The sequence below is a fragment of the Carcharodon carcharias genome, chromosome 2 (assembly GCF_017639515.1).
Source record: "Carcharodon carcharias isolate sCarCar2 chromosome 2, sCarCar2.pri, whole genome shotgun sequence".
Lineage (NCBI taxonomy): Eukaryota > Metazoa > Chordata > Chondrichthyes > Lamniformes > Lamnidae > Carcharodon > Carcharodon carcharias.
This window is the reverse complement of record NC_054468.1, coordinates 63,752,451-63,771,042: the sequence shown is the minus strand read 5'-3', so window position 1 is coordinate 63,771,042 and position 18,592 is coordinate 63,752,451. Positions and strand designations below refer to the sequence as shown.

Genomic DNA, 18,592 nt, shown 5'->3' with positions numbered 1-18,592 from the left:
GATAAAGTGGATTGAGAAAATGGGTTAAAAGCTAAGATGGTAGAGAAGCAGTGGCAGACATTTAAAGAGATGGGATGAAAGGTTATCGGGGGTAGGTAGGAATGTGGGGTTGAGATTACTTTCAGATCAGCCATGATCTTCTTGAATGGCAGAGCGGCTCAAGGGGCCGAGTGACCTGTTCCTGCTCCTAATTCGTATGTTTGTGTATATGTTCATATGTTCATGTATAGATATTTCATAACTCTCAACAAAGATACATTCCATTGTGATAGAAAGACTCTCTGAGAAGGATGCACCATCTGTGGCTAACCATAGAAGTTAAGGATGGTATCAAATTTAAAGAAATGCTGTAAAGATTAATGGCAGGCTCGAAGTTTGGGAAAGTTTTAGAAACCAGCGAGGAATGACTTTAAAAAATAAAGAGGGAGAAATTAGAATATGAGAGTAAACTAGCAAGAAATATGAAAACAGACAGTAAGAGCTACAAGTATATAAAAAGTGAGTAGTTAAAGTAAATGGCGTTTCTTCTAGACCCAATAAGACAAAGGAAATAGGGGTTTCCTGTGTTAACTCGGCCTCAGTTACTGTATACTAATTGCAAATATGACATGTCAACCTAGAAAACTTATAAAAGACAACAAAGCTTTTAAAAAAAGAACTGACCCAGAAATGGTGTCAAATGACACAAAAATATAGGCCTATAATCAAAGTCAATGTTATGCCACAAGAAATATAAGTAGGAATAGGGCATATGGCTCCTCAGGTTTGCTCCACCATTCAATAAGATCATTGCTTTCTTTTGCCCAAAAAATTCATAGCTCTCTGTCTTGATTATATTCATTAACTGAGCACCCAGTGTCCTCTGGGGTAGAGAGTTCCAATGATTCACGACCCTTTGAGTGAAGAAATTTCTCCTCATCTCAGTCCTAAATGGCTGACCCATTATCCTGAAAGGATGACCCCTTGTTCTAGACTCTCCAGCCAGAGAAAAGAGCTTCTCAGCATCTACCCTGTCACGCCCTCTCAGAATTTATACATATCAATGAGATCATTTCTCATTCTTCTAAATTCCAGAGAATATAGGCCTGTTCTAGTCAATCTCTCCTTGTAGGACAATCCTTGCATCCCAGGAATAAGTCTACTGAACCTTTGTTTCACCTCCTCTAATGGCAAGTATATCCATCCTTAGATATAGAAACCAAAATTGTACACAGTAGATGTGGTTTTGCCAAAGCTTTATATAACTGTAGAAAGACTTTCTTGCTGTTAAAAATCCTGATTGAAGTATTCAGTGATCAGGTTTTGTAGCTGGCTGTGTAGATACAGATGTCTATGTATAGGTACAGATGCCTACATATAGATATTATTTGTAGAAATTTATCTTATGAAACACAAACCTGATAAATTTGAGAAGTTCACAATCCAGTTCCAGGGCTGGTTTGAGGGGTGGTCAGGAGGGGTTAGGGGGTGCCAGCGACACTCACGGGTTAGGGGGTGCCAGCGACACTCATGGGCTATGGGATGCTAGTGACACTCACGTCCTAGGAAATAGATTGTAAATAGTTGAAGCCCATGCAATAAATCTTGTGACACTCCATGAGCTACACCCTGTAATCCTTAAAATTACTCATTTGTTCCTACTGTTTTCTGTCTGTTAACCAATCCTCAATCTGTGCTAGAATATTGTCCCCAACCCCTTGAACTCTAATCTTATGTAATTTCACAGAATGCATTCTGAAAATTAAATACACTGCATCCACTGGGTCCTCCTTATCTACCCAGCTACACCCTCAAAAATCTCTAATGCTTATGTTAAATACTATTTCCCTTTCATAAACAATGTTGACTCTGCCTCATCATACTATGATTTTCCAAGTGCCATATTACAACATCCTTAAGCTAATTGCCTAAGTTAAATTGGGTTTTGAGGTTTTTAAAGGAAGAAGGAGAATTGAATCAGCTGAGAAGTTCAGTGATAGAATTCTATGCTCAGTCAATTTTTCTTTGATTGCCAAGTATAAACTATTAAATAGCTCTTTTGGATCCCAACTGATCTGATATTCTCAGTAATATATCTGAAACTACTTCCGGTCAACATCTGGGATGTTAGAATTTTTGATCAGCTGCAAAAGAACCTTATTAATTCTCATCAACATAGATTAACCAGTTAGAGGAAGGCTGACAAGAAGACTGACAGACTTTGGGCAGGAAATCAAGTGAAGAAAAAAGAGAGGCAGATTGTTGGAAAAAATTGTGAAAGTTTAAGTGAGAACTCACACACAAATAGATTGATTTGGCTCTCATGGTAACACTGTCTCCTTAGTGAGAAAGTGGTGGGTTGGAGTGCTGGATCAAGATGGAGTTCATAATCTGAGCTGGGCATTATATTGTCTGAGTGTAGTTCTTTGGATGTGGCATTAAACTGAGATCCTGCCTGCCTGCTCCTATGGTTCAAGTGGATGTTAAGAATCTATGACATTATTGAAAGAAAAACAGTGAGCTCTTCTGATCTCTTGTGAACTCAGTGATCTCTTGGCTAACATTCTTCCCTCAACCGGCACCAACACAACATATCAATTTGGTCTTTGCAGTATGTTGCTGGTGCATTTGTTGAATAGCAAACAGCAAATATTCATGAAATTGCATGATTTGAATGTTTTATATCAGATTTATTATTGTCTGATTTCTTGCAGTGGCATACAATTCATGATAGGCCTGCAATTGTACCATGTCTAAATCTTTACTCCCTTTCCTCAAACAGTTTGATATCTGTAATCCTAACCCCAATTAAATTCTGCCACATTATAGTCCAAGACAAAAATGATTAAATACCTAAGAAATGCCATAGTTTGGTTTATGTTAGTGAAAAATAGAGGGCAGAATTTGCCATTGGTCCCGGGCATCATGGCAGGTGTGAGCGGGCAGTATGGTGGGAAAGCCAAAAATCAGTTTCACACCATTGTGAAACCAGTTTGCAATCGTCCATTCCGCCCATCAATGATGGGCTGCCTTTCCCGCCACTGGACATCGGGAACTTCATTTTAATACAACACCTGCATATCATTAAAAGCCCTGCAAGCCAGAATCATCCCCCCATGTCAAATATGCTGCCCGCGTCAGCAAGAAAACACACCGGTGCAGAACACATCTCGACACGTCCTTCATCAGAGGCCCAGATCATTTTTAAGTATCTGAGCCTCATTTGAATATTTCTGGTCAGCTACTCTCCCATTTCAGGCAGAAAGCAGCAGACAGGTGGCCCGGAGGCTGCCTGCCAGCACCATGAAAAGTTGCTGGCAGCAATGTCAATTCAGCAGTGAGATGTGTTATGAAGGTTGCATGGGTGGGGTCAGCAGAGACCATATTCTTGCTCCTCTTGGTCCCATTTTGAAATATTTTTTAAAAATTTTGTCTTAAAGGGCTTGGTTCGCTTCCTGTCACCTTTGCTTGCTAGAGCGACTGGGGAGGGCACCTCACTCAGGTGGGTTAAAATGCCTCCTTGAGATCCCGATTTCTCAGCTATTGATGAGGCTTCTGCTGGAGTCCAGGGGGAGGCTCATCCTCTGCTAAAACCAGCAGTATTAAAATGGAGATGCAGTGGGAATAGAGCAGCAGATTCATCCACTGTATTTTAACTTCCCCCTTGCTTCTCTCCCAGGGATCAGGAAGGGCTTTGGTCCTTTACATTTTATAATCTTGTTTCTCCTGAAGTCATTGAGAAGTGTTGACTGGGGGAAGGCAAGGTGACCATCTATTCCTCAACCATTATGAAGGGCTTTAGTAGCTTCCTTTGTGTACACTGCAGTAGTTACCCAAACAAGAGCATTTAGGTCAGTTAAGAGAACATAGATACTGTGCAAGAAAGATTGCATATATTACTCATCCTACAGTATGCATAGAGTGTAACTGAGTCTCTTATTTTAAATTCAACATAAAGAATTCACCTAAGTCCAGGTCACTACATGTTGCAAACTGTCAAATTTGAGTTTGATTTGTTCAACTATGATAACTTCCCTTCACTCCATTTAAAATCTTTTTATAGATGTAATTCTTTATTAATTTAAAAAGCAGCATTTATAATTTATATTTTGGAATGTTGCTACAGAGTTTTGCATATCCAGAAAAGCACACCTGTCAGAATTAATATACTTCACACATACGGTTTGTGAAATGGGACTCTTTTAAAAAGAATAACCAAAACTAGGGCTCTGATAAACCTCATGTTGGATGTTAGTTACTCCTGACAGTTTGAATAATTACACATTTGTAAATGATACAAGTATGTGAATTGTGAGTGTCACAGGCAGGATTTATGTTTTCTGCTTTCCGTGATCAATATATTTTGCATGTGAGGCATGTGTATTTTCTGACCATCAGAGTGGTTGTCCCAATTTCCATAATCCCAACAGCAAGCCTTTTTGTGACTTTTAAAAGAAAGCCTCAACACGCATGCACGCACGCATGCACACACACACACACACACACACACTATCACTCACAAAGACAAGGTACAAATGAAGGAAAAAACAATGGACGGAATTTTCCAGGCCTGCTTGGCAGTGTGAACGGACAATAAGGCAAGAAGGCCAAAAATCGGGTTCAAGATGGTATGAAACCAGTTTGCGGTCATCCACTCAGCCTGTCAATGGCGGACCGCATTTCCTGCCATCGGACGTCAGGAACCTCATTTTAATACATTTGCATATCATTACAAGGCCTGACCAGCGGAAACATCCCCTCACGCTGGATCGTTATCGCACTGACGTGTTTCGCAACAGCACATAAGCAATGTGCACCTTGCGGGCTGCACTTTGCTCAGGACTTCGAGATTTGTTTCCCTATCTTGCTTCAGTCAGCACTCAGTAATCAGCGTCAGGCTTCACATAGGGCACCACATCACTTTTAGGGGGGCTCATAGGCAGGCCTCTACCTACCAGACCAGCCATAAGGCGGGGGAGGCTTTGTGCTGCTTCAAGGCTAGGGCTTGCTTGGGAAAGGGGGAAAAGTTGGCTCAGGCAAGGGAAGAGGCTGCAGGATGAGGGCTATACTGAGGAGGGGGTATCCCAGGGTTTGTGTGAGGGCACAAGTCAATCTGTGCAAGTGGCCTCAAAATGGTGAGAAATGAGGAGGCAAACTCCAGAGGAGATCAGGCCAGATGGAGATGTGAAGGTGTGTATGAGACATTGAGTGGTGATATCCCTTGAACTGGTAGTGAGTGAGTTGCCGTCAATATGTAATAGGTTTGAGTGTGTGAGTTTAGAGTGATGAGATGGTTGCCTTACCCCGACGGCACGGATGAGATCATTCATCCTCTATCTGCATTGGATGGTTAACCTCTTCTATGCAGCATTGGCACTGATCACCACTGCCATCGCCTATCCAGCCAGAGTGATAATGTTGCTGCTCCTCTTGCAGCCAGAGCAGGGGTAGAGGACATCACGGCAGGCCTCACAGTTTCCAAAAGACATTCAAGGGATGCATCACTAAACCTGGGGCTACAGTCGTCTTGCCTTTCAGCGCCATGTCTTATTTGCAGCAGTCCTGGGCTGGAAGCACTGAGAGGTGTGCACGCGGCTGTACTTTAAATGTGGCCCATGGCGTGATGATGGCGTGGTGGACGAATCGGAGCCCACCTGCCATTGATACCTTTTTAACCTGCCCACTTCTGCACTTAATGCAAATCTGGAATGATCCTGCTCAATATGATTGGAATGTAGTCTCTCTTTTGTGGCAGGTCTGTAGTTTCTTAGATGAGTTATTTTTCTTAGGTGAGTTTTTTTTGTTGAAGTGAAGGTCTTGTAAGCAGAGAATTCTCAGTAATCTGCGTACTTGATTTTTTTAATTCATTCATGGGAATGAATGATTCATAATTGAATTGAATGAATAAGGATTATTCATTCATGGGATGTAGGCGTCGCTGGCTTGCATTTATTGCCCATCCCTAATTGTCCTTGTTTAGAGGGCATTTAAGAGGCAACCACATTGCTCTGGGTCTGGAGTCACATGTAGGCCAGACCAGGTAGGTGGCAGATTTCCTTCCGTAAAAGAAGGACATTAGTGAACCAGATGGGTTTTTACAACAATCAAAAATGGCTTTATGATCATCATTAGACTTTTACTTCCAGATTTTTATTGAATTCAAATTCCAAAATTTGAATTCAAATTTCACCATCTGCCGCGGTCTGCTGCGACGGGATTTGAACCCCTGTTCCCAGAGCATTACCCTAGGTCCCTGGATTACTAGTCCAGTGATAATCCCATTGCCTCTCCGCCTGAATTTCCAGAAGGTTGGTTTTCAGGTGAACTTGAAGATGGAACAGATTGAGGAGAGTCCTTCTCTCACTTTTAAGGTATTGCTGTTTATTACCTTAGCTACTTAGTTGACTACAGCTGGCTTGATGTCTTTCTGCTGGTCACTCTATCTCTACAGAGCTGATTCTTGCTGTTTTAAAAGCAAGCAGCAAACATGGCTAACTCACCCATGTGATCTGTTACAAGTCTGTAGTCCTTCTCCAAATAATGTGAGTGATCAGTTCGATAAATGCCCTGTATTTTGTTATTTGACACTTTGAAATTTACCCATTTGGATAAAGGACCATTATAATACAATTGGAGGCTGATAGGGACCCTTTCAAATTTGAATAACACACATTGAGTTTCGATGTGTCTTTTGTCCATGGTGAACCAAGAAGATGTGTTGGCTGGAATGCTATAGTCCTTTCAGTGACATTCCATCCTTAAACAAAGGGATGTGTAAATTTCCCAGATGGCTGTGAATGTCAACATCTAATTAGATATTTGCTTGAGTCTCAGGACTGTTTGGAGCTGATACTGCCCAAGTCACAGGGTTTGCCCAGGCCATTTTAACAGTCTGTTTTTGTTCAAAATTTTTCAGTGTTATCTAAAAATTCATAGCAGAGCAACAGGGAAAATCGACACACAAACTGGCGATGGTGGATCTACCCAGATACCCTGCAATCAGTTGTCATTTCAACACTTATTTTTAATTGCTGCCTCTTTATTTTTGTTTGCATTGTTGCTATTTAAAAAAACAACAGGTTCGATAATGTTCTTTAGGGAAAGAATCATGACGCCCTTACCCGGTCTGGCCTTTTTGTGACTCCACTCTCGCACCAATGTGGTTGACTCTTGATTACCCTCTGAAATAGCCTAGCAAGGCACTTCAGTGAATCAAACTGCTACAAAAACAGCAAGTAGAATAAAATCAAATGGACTACTTGACTGCAACCTAGGCATTCAGTCACAGCATGACAAAGGTACATCCAGTCCATTTGCCCTGTAAAGTCTTCCTCACTATTATCTGGAAACTGGTGCCAAAGTTTGGAGGTCTGTTCCATATCTTATAAATCAAGAAATGGCTGAAAGCTCTGGGCACAGCGAAAGCCAAAGCCCCCAGCAACATCCCGACTATAAAGTTGAAGAAGTGCCCCTTTGGTTGGGCTGTCCAGTATAGCTACACCGATGCATATGTATTTTATCATCCTGTTGAGGCCATGGCTTAATAATGGTTTGACATCATAAAAATGTTTTCAGTAATAATGTCACATTTTATTACAATCCCTTCATTTACGCTGTTGTTGCTAAGTAAATTGTATTCTTTTGCAGTTGCCTCATATGCCCCATATTAGTGAAAGTTTAATGAAGCGGAGCCTCAAACCCACAGACTTGCGTGACATGACGATTGGCCAGCTGCAAGTTATAGTCAATGACTTACATTCCCAAATTGAGAGTAAGTGTTACGTTTCCTATTTTTATTTTTTCTCTGCAGAATGTGCAAACATTATACAGATGTCTAGGCCACTACAGTTCAAAAAAAACATTTTAGCACCTCACTTTAGGAAGGATGTGAAGGCATTGAAGAGAGTGCAGAAAAGATTTACAAGAATGGTTCCAGGGATGAGAAACTTCAGTTATGATGATGACAGGTGAAACTGGGGCTGGTGTCTTTAGAGCAAGGGTTCCCAAACTGTGGACAAGAAATTGGGGTCGGGAGCTCCAAGGCAGCAATGGCGGCTGTGGAGCGGAGACTCAAACTTGACAGTTCTGGGATTGGCTGTGAGGCCCCTTTAAATGTGCACGATTCTATTTGCCTGTGGGCATAGCCTAAACCAATGAGCTCTGATTGCTGACACCAGCAGAGCCTGCAAAATGGTAAACAAAAATAAAAATAGCAGGAAAAACTCAGCAGGTCTGACAGCATCTGCGGAGAGGAACACAGTTAATGTTTCAAGTCCATATGACTCTTCATCAGAACTGAGGAAATATAGAAATGAGGTGAAATATAAGCTGATTGAGGGGGGTGGGACAGATGGAGCTGGATAGGGGGCCAGTGATAGGTGGAGGCAAATAAGAGATTGCCAAAGATGTCAGACAAAAGGACAAAGGGGGTGTTGACGGTGATATTAGCTAAGGAATGTGCTAATGGTGACATTAAGGGTAGAAAGCAGGACGAGCAAGTAACAGAAAGCCCTAGTGGGGGTGGGGTGGGGGGAAGGGATCGAAATAGGCTATAAGGTGGAGATGAAACAATGGATGGAAATACATTTAAAAATAATGGAAATAGGTGGGAAAAGAAAAATATATTTTAAAAAATATAAATTATTGGAAAAGGGGGGATCAGAAAGGGGGTGAGGATGGAGGAAAGAGTTCATGATCTGAAGTTGTTGAACTCAATGTTAAATCCGGCAGGCTGTAAAGTGCCTAGTCAGAAGATGAGGTGCTGTTCCTGCAGTTTGCGTTGAGCTTCACTGGAACATTGCAGCAGACCAAGGATGGACATGTGGGCATGAGAGCAGGGTGGAGTGTTGAAATGGCAAGTGACAGGGAGGTCATGCTTGCGGATAGACCGAAGGTGTTCTGCAAAACGGTCACCCAGTCTGCGTTTGGTCTCTCCAATGTAGAAGAGACCTCATTGGGAGCAGCGAATGCAGTAGACTAAATTGAGGGAAGTGCAAGTGAAGTGCTGCAAAATGGTATTTCTTTTTTGCCTGTATTCTTGCTGTTTGAACCCCCTCCCTGTTCAATAACTCCACCCTGCCCTCCCTAATTTTCACACTGGGGTCACGCCAAGTGTGTAGCATTAAAATGGGGTCACAGCAGAAAAAGGCTTGGGAAGCAAGATTGAGAGGAGTTTTGATAGAGGTGTTCAAAATCATGAGTCTGGAGAGAGTAAATAGGGAGAAACTGTTCCCATTGGCAAAAGGGTTGAGAACTGATATAAGGTGATTGGCAAAAGAACCAGGGGTAACAGTAAATATTTAGAATCTGGAATGCACTGCCTGAGGGTGTGGTGGAGGTAGATTCAATGGCTTTCAAGAAGGAATTGGATAACTATCTAAAGAGAAAAAAATTTGGAGGAATACGGGGAAAAGGCGGGGGAGTAAGAATAGCTGAGTAGCTCTTACAGAGAGTCAGCATGGACACAATGGGCTGAATGGCCTCCTGTATTGTTACCATTCTATGATTCTATCCTATTTATGAGTAGCAATATTATCCAGTGGCTATGAAACAACAACCTGCATTTGTATAGTGCCTTTAATATAATAAAACTTCCCAAGGAGCTTAACAAGAACAAAATTTGGTGCCAATTCTCATAAGGAAATATTAAGGCAAATGACCAGGTTCAGTCTCTCATATAGGTTGTTTACATGGTGGATATGCTTTCATGAGCAGCCTCTTGACATCTTAACCTTTACAGAAAATATTGGCAGGTTTTTGTAGCATGTGGTACATCACAGCTGAACTCAAACCTGCACTCAGCTGATATCCATTTGTGCACTTCCAACAAGGGCCAGTGGATGGCGATCATGAAAAAGAATTTTGAGCATTGATTTCCCCTTTCCTTGGAACACTGAGAAGTGAAGCCAATTCTAGTTCCTGTATCAGCAGATCAGGTAACTGAGCACAGAGCAGAGAGCAAACCTGAGGCCTTCCTGATCTAGTCCAGCTCTTCACTGGTTAAACTTGTTGAACTATCGAAGGGAGCATACAGTCTTCATTTTATATATAAATTAACAGTACAGTCCAGTGATTTGGTTGTACTGATTATTTTTAGGGCCTCTGATTTTTTTCACCTTCAAACATAAGGAACCTTAAACAAGAAAGGATGTAAAACTAATTAGAATTCATATGGCATGTACCTGAAAAACCCTGCAAACTGGGTTAACTAGTCTTAACTGTGCTTTTCCAGGTCAACTTTACAGTTTGTTATTCAGGCTAATCCTAAATGCAGCCAGTTCCAAAATGGAAAATGCAGTTTAGGGACACCGCTTTCAAAGTTAATATCTGAGTTTTCCACAGGTTCCTATGATATATTTGCTTAATGAATGCAGTTCATTGTAATGTATTGTTTTACAAGTTCTTATACATAGGACATTGTAGTGAATATCTATAATACACATACACAGAATAAACATAAAGTAAACGTTGTTTGCATAAATATGCATTCGTAGATTCTTTAATTTTGTGTCAGCCGTGGCTCAATTGATTGCATTGTTGCCTCCGAGTCCTGCTCCAGGACTCGAGCACAACAGTCTAGAGGTAGTTCTGTCGAAGGGTCATGAGGACTCGAAACGTCAACTCTTTTCTTCTCCGCCGATGCTGCCAGACCTACTGAGTTTTTCCAGGTAATTCTGTTTTTGTTTTGGATTTCCAGCATCCGCAGTTTTTTTGTTTTTATTTTTAGTCTAGAGGGAGCATCTCCTAGAGCATCTCCGCAGATGCTGTCAGACCTGCTGAGTTTTTCCAGCTATTTTTGTTTTTGTTTCATATTTCCAGTATCCGCAGTATTTTGCTTTTATTTTAGCCTAGAGGGAGTGCTGTGCTGTTAGAGGTGCTGTCTTTTCAATGAGACTTTAAACCAATGCCCCGTCTGCCTTCTCAGATTAAAGTCACAAAGAAAAGATTATAGCATTGCTGTTTGTGGAACTTGCTATATGGTATTTGGATGCTGCATTTCCTATACTGCAACAGTAACTATGCTTCAAAAGCACAGCATTGGCTGTAGGGCACTTTGGGTGGCCTGTGATCATGAAAAGTGCTATATAAATGTAGGTCTTTTAACTTCAGAACTTCAGAGCACAAGGAGGCACCATATTTGAAGGGGAAAGAGAAGGATAGATCAGGGATTAAAGCGGTTGAGAAATGAATGAAGACAGAGAGTGAGAAGACTAGTTGCTGTAAAGCAGTTTATTCTCCAAGCTGATGCTTAGAGGCAACTATGCCTTACTCAGCGCAGAACTGGTGTGAGTGAGACCAAGTGTTAAGAAAGTCAAGAGTGGGGTGGTAGACTGGCAGCAAGAAAAATCACACAAGGACACAACACCCTCTTTCAGGACACTTGACTAGGAATTAATCAGGGATTGAATTGATGGGAAAGCGTGACATCTGCAGGTTTCAGATTGGGCAGGACAGAGGATGAGGCTGGAAACTGTGAAGGGGCAGGAGAACGGATTAACTCATTAGATTTTTGGACACTAAGGGAGTTAAGGGATAGGGGGATAGGAGGGAAAGTGGAGTTGATATAGAAGTCCAGCCATGATCTTATTGAACGGTGCAACGGGCTCAATGGGCTACATGCCCCACTGCTGCTCCTGTTTCTTATGTTCTTTCATTTGAGTAGAAAGGCTGCACCACGGGCAGATTGCACAGAACTGAGTGGCCTAGAAAAACATGAAAGTCATGTGGCTGACGTCTTCATGTGAGAACAGACCTAAGTGGCAGGGACACGGTGTGGTTGAGAGAAAGAATTCAGATTGGACAGAACAGAGAAACCTGCACCAATTAAATCAATGACTGCATGGGGGGAAACAAAATTCCAAAACCATACTGAAAATAATATATCTGTCTCAAGTTCTCATGGAGATCGAATTGCTCCAGTATTATGGGTCAGAATTGGGATTTGATTTGCCCATGACACCACAGAGTTAACACATATCACCTGCCAACATTACCGCAGTATTGGAGCAGGTATAATTTTTAGTTTCTGACAGTAACCATTCTGGCTGTCAGATCTGGGTACTTTGTGTCTTTGCTCATTGATCAGTAAAAGGAACTTTTTGACATATATTTGCAATTGTTATATAGTAGATGACTAAGAGGAAAAAAATCTGGATTTATAGACCATAAGACATAAGAGCAGAAATTAAGCCATTCGGCCCATCAAGTCTGTTCCGCCATTCAATCATGGCTGATAAGTTTCTCAATCCCATTCTCCCACCTTCTTCCTGTAACCTTTGATCTCCTTACCAATCAAGAACCTATCTATCTCGGTCTTAAATACACTCAATGACCTGGCCTCCACAGCCTTCTGTGGCAATGAATTCCATAGATTCACCACTCTCTGACTAACTCTTTATCTTTCCTCGTGTGGTTTTTGGCCTGCATGTGAGTTCAGTGCCAATGTTTATTTTTTGTGTATGTGTGTGTATTTTCATGTAATATATATTAATAAATTTCACCTCTTCACAAAAAGCAGTGAACCACAGAGAATCAAGCCATGCAGAAAGTATGCATCAGATGGGCATTAAAATGTATTGTAGTTTTATTTGGACTACCAAAACAGAGCTCTCTAACATGCAGTAAAATTGACCAAAGATATTTCATATTATTTGTGGGGGCGGGGAGGGGGGGGCAGGTTAAATTGTAACTTTGGAAAATCTTGGCATAATAGAATTTCTATTTATATCAGCATTCAACTTTTCTTCCACGTACATGATATTCATGTTGTGGACTGCTCCCCAGAAAAACATTCACTTTTTAGAGAATTGGGATCATTGCTCTCTTTGATTGCTATATGACTTCACATTTGAATCTCTGTGGAGTTTCTTTGTTGTGGTACACGGTAGAGCTGCGTGCATTTTCCATGATACAAACACCTAGTAAAATGATTGGGTGTCTCTGTTCGAGTTACGGTTATGGAAACAACTTGTGTATTGCTTGTACAATCCATCCCCCCTCATCTGTGCCAGTTTATGATTCATCCTTTATACTGTGAGGAAGCTTCACTGCATCCACATATTAGTTATGCTTCATGAATAATTCACAGTTGTACATGGATTTACATAAGATTCCACTGTTAGCTTTATGGTTAATGTCATCCTTGAGCAAGAATAGGCCTTACAAAGTATGCGTTGTCAGTCGGAAAGATAGGTTTGTTTTTAGCATTTGTCTCATTGGATGGATAACACTGTGATAAATTCAGTTGCATTGTTTTACTATGTAAAGCAGAAATTAAAGGGTTACAGTTTCTTCCCCGTTGATTGCTAAGCAAATTTTAGTTTAGTTGCTTAGCCTTCAATTTGTCATTTAATAGGCAAACAATTGTAATGAATTTGGATTAACTCTTAGGGTGGAATTGTCCTAGATTTGCACAAAGTGCAGTAGCAGGCGAGAAAGAAGTCATGTTACCCGCCGGCCGCAGTGGTGTCCCATTCCTGCCTCATTAATTATGCAGCCATAGGAAACACGCTGTCTCACTGGCGGGCGGCCTCCAATTTGCCCGCCATGCCATTACCTTGCTGCTTCTTCACAAGGGGCACCATATTTAAACTGCAGCCACATGCACACTTCTCAATGCTTGCAGCCCAGGACTGCACTAGTGAAGACATGACCCCAAAAGCCAAGAAGAATGCAGCCCCACACCCCCACCCCTCTGATTCAGTGACGCATCCCTAGGATGCCTTCTGGACACCGTGGAGGCCTGCCGCGATGTCATCTATCACCGCTTAGGACATAGAAGGCCCATCAGTCTCACCACTCAGGCTTGGGAGGCGAAGGTGGTCAGTGCCAATGCTACACACAAGAGGTTGGTCATCCATGCCACCAGGGTAAGGCAACCATCTTATCACTCTAAACTCTCACACTCACAAGGCCACTGCCAGCTCAAGGGACATCACCACTCACTCTCTCACACACATCCTCACATCTCCATCTGGCCTCATCTCCTCTGGAGACTGCCTCCTCAACCATCATCATCTTGAGATCACTTGCATAGATTAACATGTGCCCCCCACAAACCCTGGGTTACCCCCCTTCTCCAGGATAGCCCTCACCCTGCAGCCCCTTCTCTTGCCTGAGGCCACTTCTCCCCCTTCCCCAAACAAGCCCTAGCCCTGCAGCCATTGAAAAGCCACCCCCTGTCTTATGGCTGGTCTGGTAGGTAGAGACCTGCCTGTGAGCCCCCCTAAAAGTGGTGATGCTGCCTGTGAAGCCTGGTGCTGATAACTGCGAGTGCTGCCTGAAGCAAGGTAGGCAAATGAACCTTGAAGTCACGAGTGAAGTGCAGCTCACCAGGTGCTTATGGACAGTTGTGAAACACGTCGGTGTGAGAGGCCAGATGATCCAGCGTGGTTGGGGGATGATTCCAATGAGCAGGACTTCTAATGAGATGCTAAAGTATTGAAATTAGGTTCCCGACGTGCGGTGGTGGGAGACACTGCCCACCATTGACAGGTGGTGCGGACGATCGCAAATTCTCGCAACGGCGTGAAACTGATTTTTGGCCGTCTCGCCATATTGTCTCTCCCACCCGCCATGAAGCCCACACCAACAGGGCTGGACAATCCCACCCCAAGTTTCTTTCAATTTCTATTAATTTCAATCTATAAATTTGATTCGGCATATCCGAGGCATCAGGAACCTCCAAATAAATAAAACTTTTCGAATTTTTGGAACAATCTGCAAGGGGAAATCTTTAATTATAGTGTTGGAATATGCCCTCACTGTGTAAGTAACATTTTTTGAAGATTTTCTTTGAAGAGCAACACATCTTAATGTATTGTATTGTGTTCAGCCTTGATGAATATATGAGCCAAGAAATGAACTTAATTAAGTTTAACAAACATACTTATAAAGCATTCCAGTGGAAAAATGAGGAAACTACCATAATATTAAATGTCTGAAATGGTTTACTAAGTTGTTTTGACAACTAGACTACAGTATATCTGGGACTAGCCTGATGAAAATGTTCCAACTTCAAATTACAACATGGATTTAATGTACTTTATATTTTCTGCCTCTGGTTGGACCTGGTTTCCTCCAATATATTGAGTGTTTCTGCACCGCAGATAATTGTAAAAAGCTAATTAGTTTCAGAGGTAATTTGAGATTAGACAAAGTGGTTCATGTGGAGAAAAGTACTGGTGCAGGCTTGAAGTAATACAGTATTCTATTATAATAGCCTAATGCACATTAGTAGTGATTTGTGTTTTGGTAGTTACGTCCCATTTCATTTTAGTGGCATTTTTTCACCAAGGTGAGTCAGCAGCATCTCCCTGTGATTAATCTGTGTTGTGCAATATTATCTGCCACACATTATTAGAGCAAAAAGTATCATTTGGGTGCAAGAAAAATGAGCAAGGTGCAAGTATAAGATTTGCTTCCTATTTAGTCAACGGAACATTTAAGACAATCTGTATCACTATCAATTTTAAGAAAAAATAATCATTTTCTAAAATTTATTGGATCCACCACAACAGCAACTCATAAAATTCATGACTTTTGTCCCAAATTCTATTTTGGGTCATCCAATTCCATGGCCTTAAAAATAAAATGAAAATAAGAAACACACAAAACTAATTCTGAAAAGAAAGCTAGAAATACTCACATACATTTACCCTCTATTTGGGATTTATATTAGTTTTTCCCTTATTTTCAGAACTAGAGTGTTTTATTTACAATGCCCTTATTCCTTTTTCTTTTTGGGCATGTGATAGCCCTTTCTCCCCTCAGTGCAGTTTTTTCTGGTGCCTGATTGTGATAGCACTGGTACTTTCACAGGTGAGACAGATCAATGAATGCCCACTCACCTCCCTCACTAACCTTGAACGCTTTCCTCTATTAAAGCCAACCGCTCTCAACTATGGTAAGTGCGCTTCTTCCTTCCCTGTGTTTCCAGAGGCACCTTATATCTGGATGTAAAAACAGAAGATGCCGGAAATGCTCAGCAGGTCTAGCAGCATTGATGGAGAAAGAAACAGAGTTAACCTCTCATCAGAAATGATGACCTTTCATCAGAACAATTGTCAGGAATGATAAAACAAAACCAAGTAAATCTTTAGGCAGTTAAATTTAATAATTGGTCCCAACCAACCCAATCAAACTCCCTCAGTCACCACGCTCTTATGGTTACAAAGACTCGCTGAATCTCCCCAAGCCTCATATTTCCTGAAATTGAAGTTCACTGTCTATATTCATTGAAGTTGAAAACTAATTTACTGGCTTATAGTGAAGGACTCTGCCATTCTTTTCCAGCAGGTGGCAGAATGGGAGCAGGTAAAGCAGAAGATGTTCAAAGTAATGCATTCTTTCATGTGAGAAAATAATGCAGTCACCTAAAATTTCTTAAAACATTTTCTTTTAAAACAACAATATTTTTGCCAACATAGAGGTCCCCATATAAAGACATCCTTGCTACGTCTGTGACATCTCTTACACAGATGTTGACCTAGCATTCCAGATTGATTGACTCTGTTGCCAACAATGGTGGGCAAGTTATCCTCAGAAAATCAAGCTACATGGGAAGAAATCTGTTTTCCCAGTCTGTAGCATTGCTTATGCATTTCTGGAAGCTCCAAAAGAGCATGCCATTCCATTTTGAAGATATGGGACCAGTGCAATGAAGTCACCTTGAAATGCTCTTTCTATCTGGTATAATTGGCATGGCCTTCACCAAGTTAGACTTGGCTCAAGGGCCTTCATATGCTAAGAAAACTGAAACTTAGTTTTTATATGAAAATACCAATTTTGAATATACAGTATAAAGGAACAAAAATAAGTCAAACTGACCAGAATTTCCTTTTACTTTTACTTTAAGCAAGTTCTTTTTTTGAAAAGTTGACCAGCATGATGGCATAATTTAAGGAAAGCTTCTAAGCTGTTCAGGTACATTGGACTAAATTTAATTGGTGCTTTACCACAACCCTTGTCAACCTTGACAGACTTGTGAAAACAAAGACCATTTTAATGCAGCTAAAGAACTTCAACCTCCTTAAACCACACCACTACAATAACGCACTTCTTTGTGACACATATTCTTACTTTTTCTCTCCTGTAACCTATTTTTGTATGGGAAGTAAATAGCTGAAGCATTAACAGTACTATTTATTCCTGACATCTGTCTATCCATAATTTGCCAAATATTTATTGTACAGCAGTTTGATTAAATCTTGTGAAATAGGGCACATAGAACAAACATGAATGGAGTTGAAAAGTAATGCTTACTATGATGACTCGATGGAGCAGACAGGCTTCATACAGAAACAGTAGAACTTTATTACTGAGACATCTAGTACTGCTTGCACCTAGACCCAATCCCTTGTCTGAAAGGCTCCCCCACCACCCCCCCCCCCCCGATTGCCAGTGCTAAGAGCTCACTGTGCAAAGCCCCCGCAGCACGTCATATGACCCACGATTGGCAAGAGGAAGGGACAATACATGCAGTTAGTACATTTCCTCCCCTTTACCTTTTTACTATTACTCTTTACAAAACACATTTGAACATCCAACCAACAATTTCAAGTGATTATAAATCAAGTCTTTGAGGTGCTCTTCGTATACGGCTAGAGCAGTGTAGCTCTACCACTGGAGGTTCCTGAACAGGATCAACAGGGTCTGGAGCTGCACTATGAGACACATCATCGGAACTGGGTAGTTCAGGATTTGGCAACTCCTCTGAAACATCTGGAATGTCTGTTCTAGGTTGATCACACACCTCAGAAGTTAACAGTTCAGCACTAATCACAGGTTGATCAGTTAATTGTTGGAATGTCGCTCTGGCATGGATAAGATCTACGTACTTACGGATGTTTCTATCTCCCACTTGCACTTGGAAAGACAATGGACCAGTCTCTGAAACAGTGGCTTCTGGAGCCCAACAGGGTCCAATGCCAAAATTTTGCACGTATACCCTGTCAGCTAAACTGAATGCGCAAGCTTTACTGTGTATGACATGGTTAAATCTCTGTTTACTCTGGTTCAGCACGACCTTCCCCTCTAAATTTGGAAACACCAACGTGTAAATGTGTACGCAGGCAGCGTTTCATTAATAACTTCGACGGTGTTGAACCTGTAGTCAAATGTGGTGTTGTACAGTAACTTAACTGGGAAAGTCAAGATTTCCGGAGGCCTTCCAGTAATTTTTTCATACCAGACTTAAAAGTTTGTGCTGCCCTCTCGGCTCGACCATTCGATGAGGGATGCCAAGGAGCTGTCTTTATATGGTGGATTCCATTCTGATCCATAAATTTCTGAAATTCGGTGCTGGTGAAAGCTGTACCGTTATGGAAACAACAATTTCAAGTAGGCCGTGTATGCTAAAACAGTAACGTAGCTTCTCGAAAGTTGCATTCAACATTGGTGATTTGACTTTGTATACATCCATCCATTTTGAATGTGCATCTACAATTAATAGGAATATGGTACCTAAGAATGGGCGTGTATAATTGATACGTAGTCGAGCCCAGGGCTGACCAGGCCACTCCCACGGATGCAGGGGAGCTGAAACAGACAACTTCTATTGTTGCTGCCAATGGAGACAGTGCTTGAACATACTTTCAATGTCACTGTCAATGCC

General features: G+C 41.5%; 1 protein-coding gene across 8 annotated transcripts in view; it reads left to right on the top strand.

The window, feature by feature from the left end:
- schip1 (schwannomin interacting protein 1) overlaps positions 1 to 18,592 on the top strand; it is an 871,502-nt gene that overhangs the window by 829,555 nt on the left and 23,355 nt on the right. For all 8 annotated transcript variants that reach the window (XM_041176152.1, XM_041176183.1, XM_041176168.1 and 5 more), the window contains one exon: positions 7,627 to 7,750. In XM_041176152.1, coding sequence (XP_041032086.1) covers positions 7,627 to 7,750 — 124 coding nt within the window. The remainder of the gene's footprint in view (positions 1 to 7,626; positions 7,751 to 18,592) is intronic.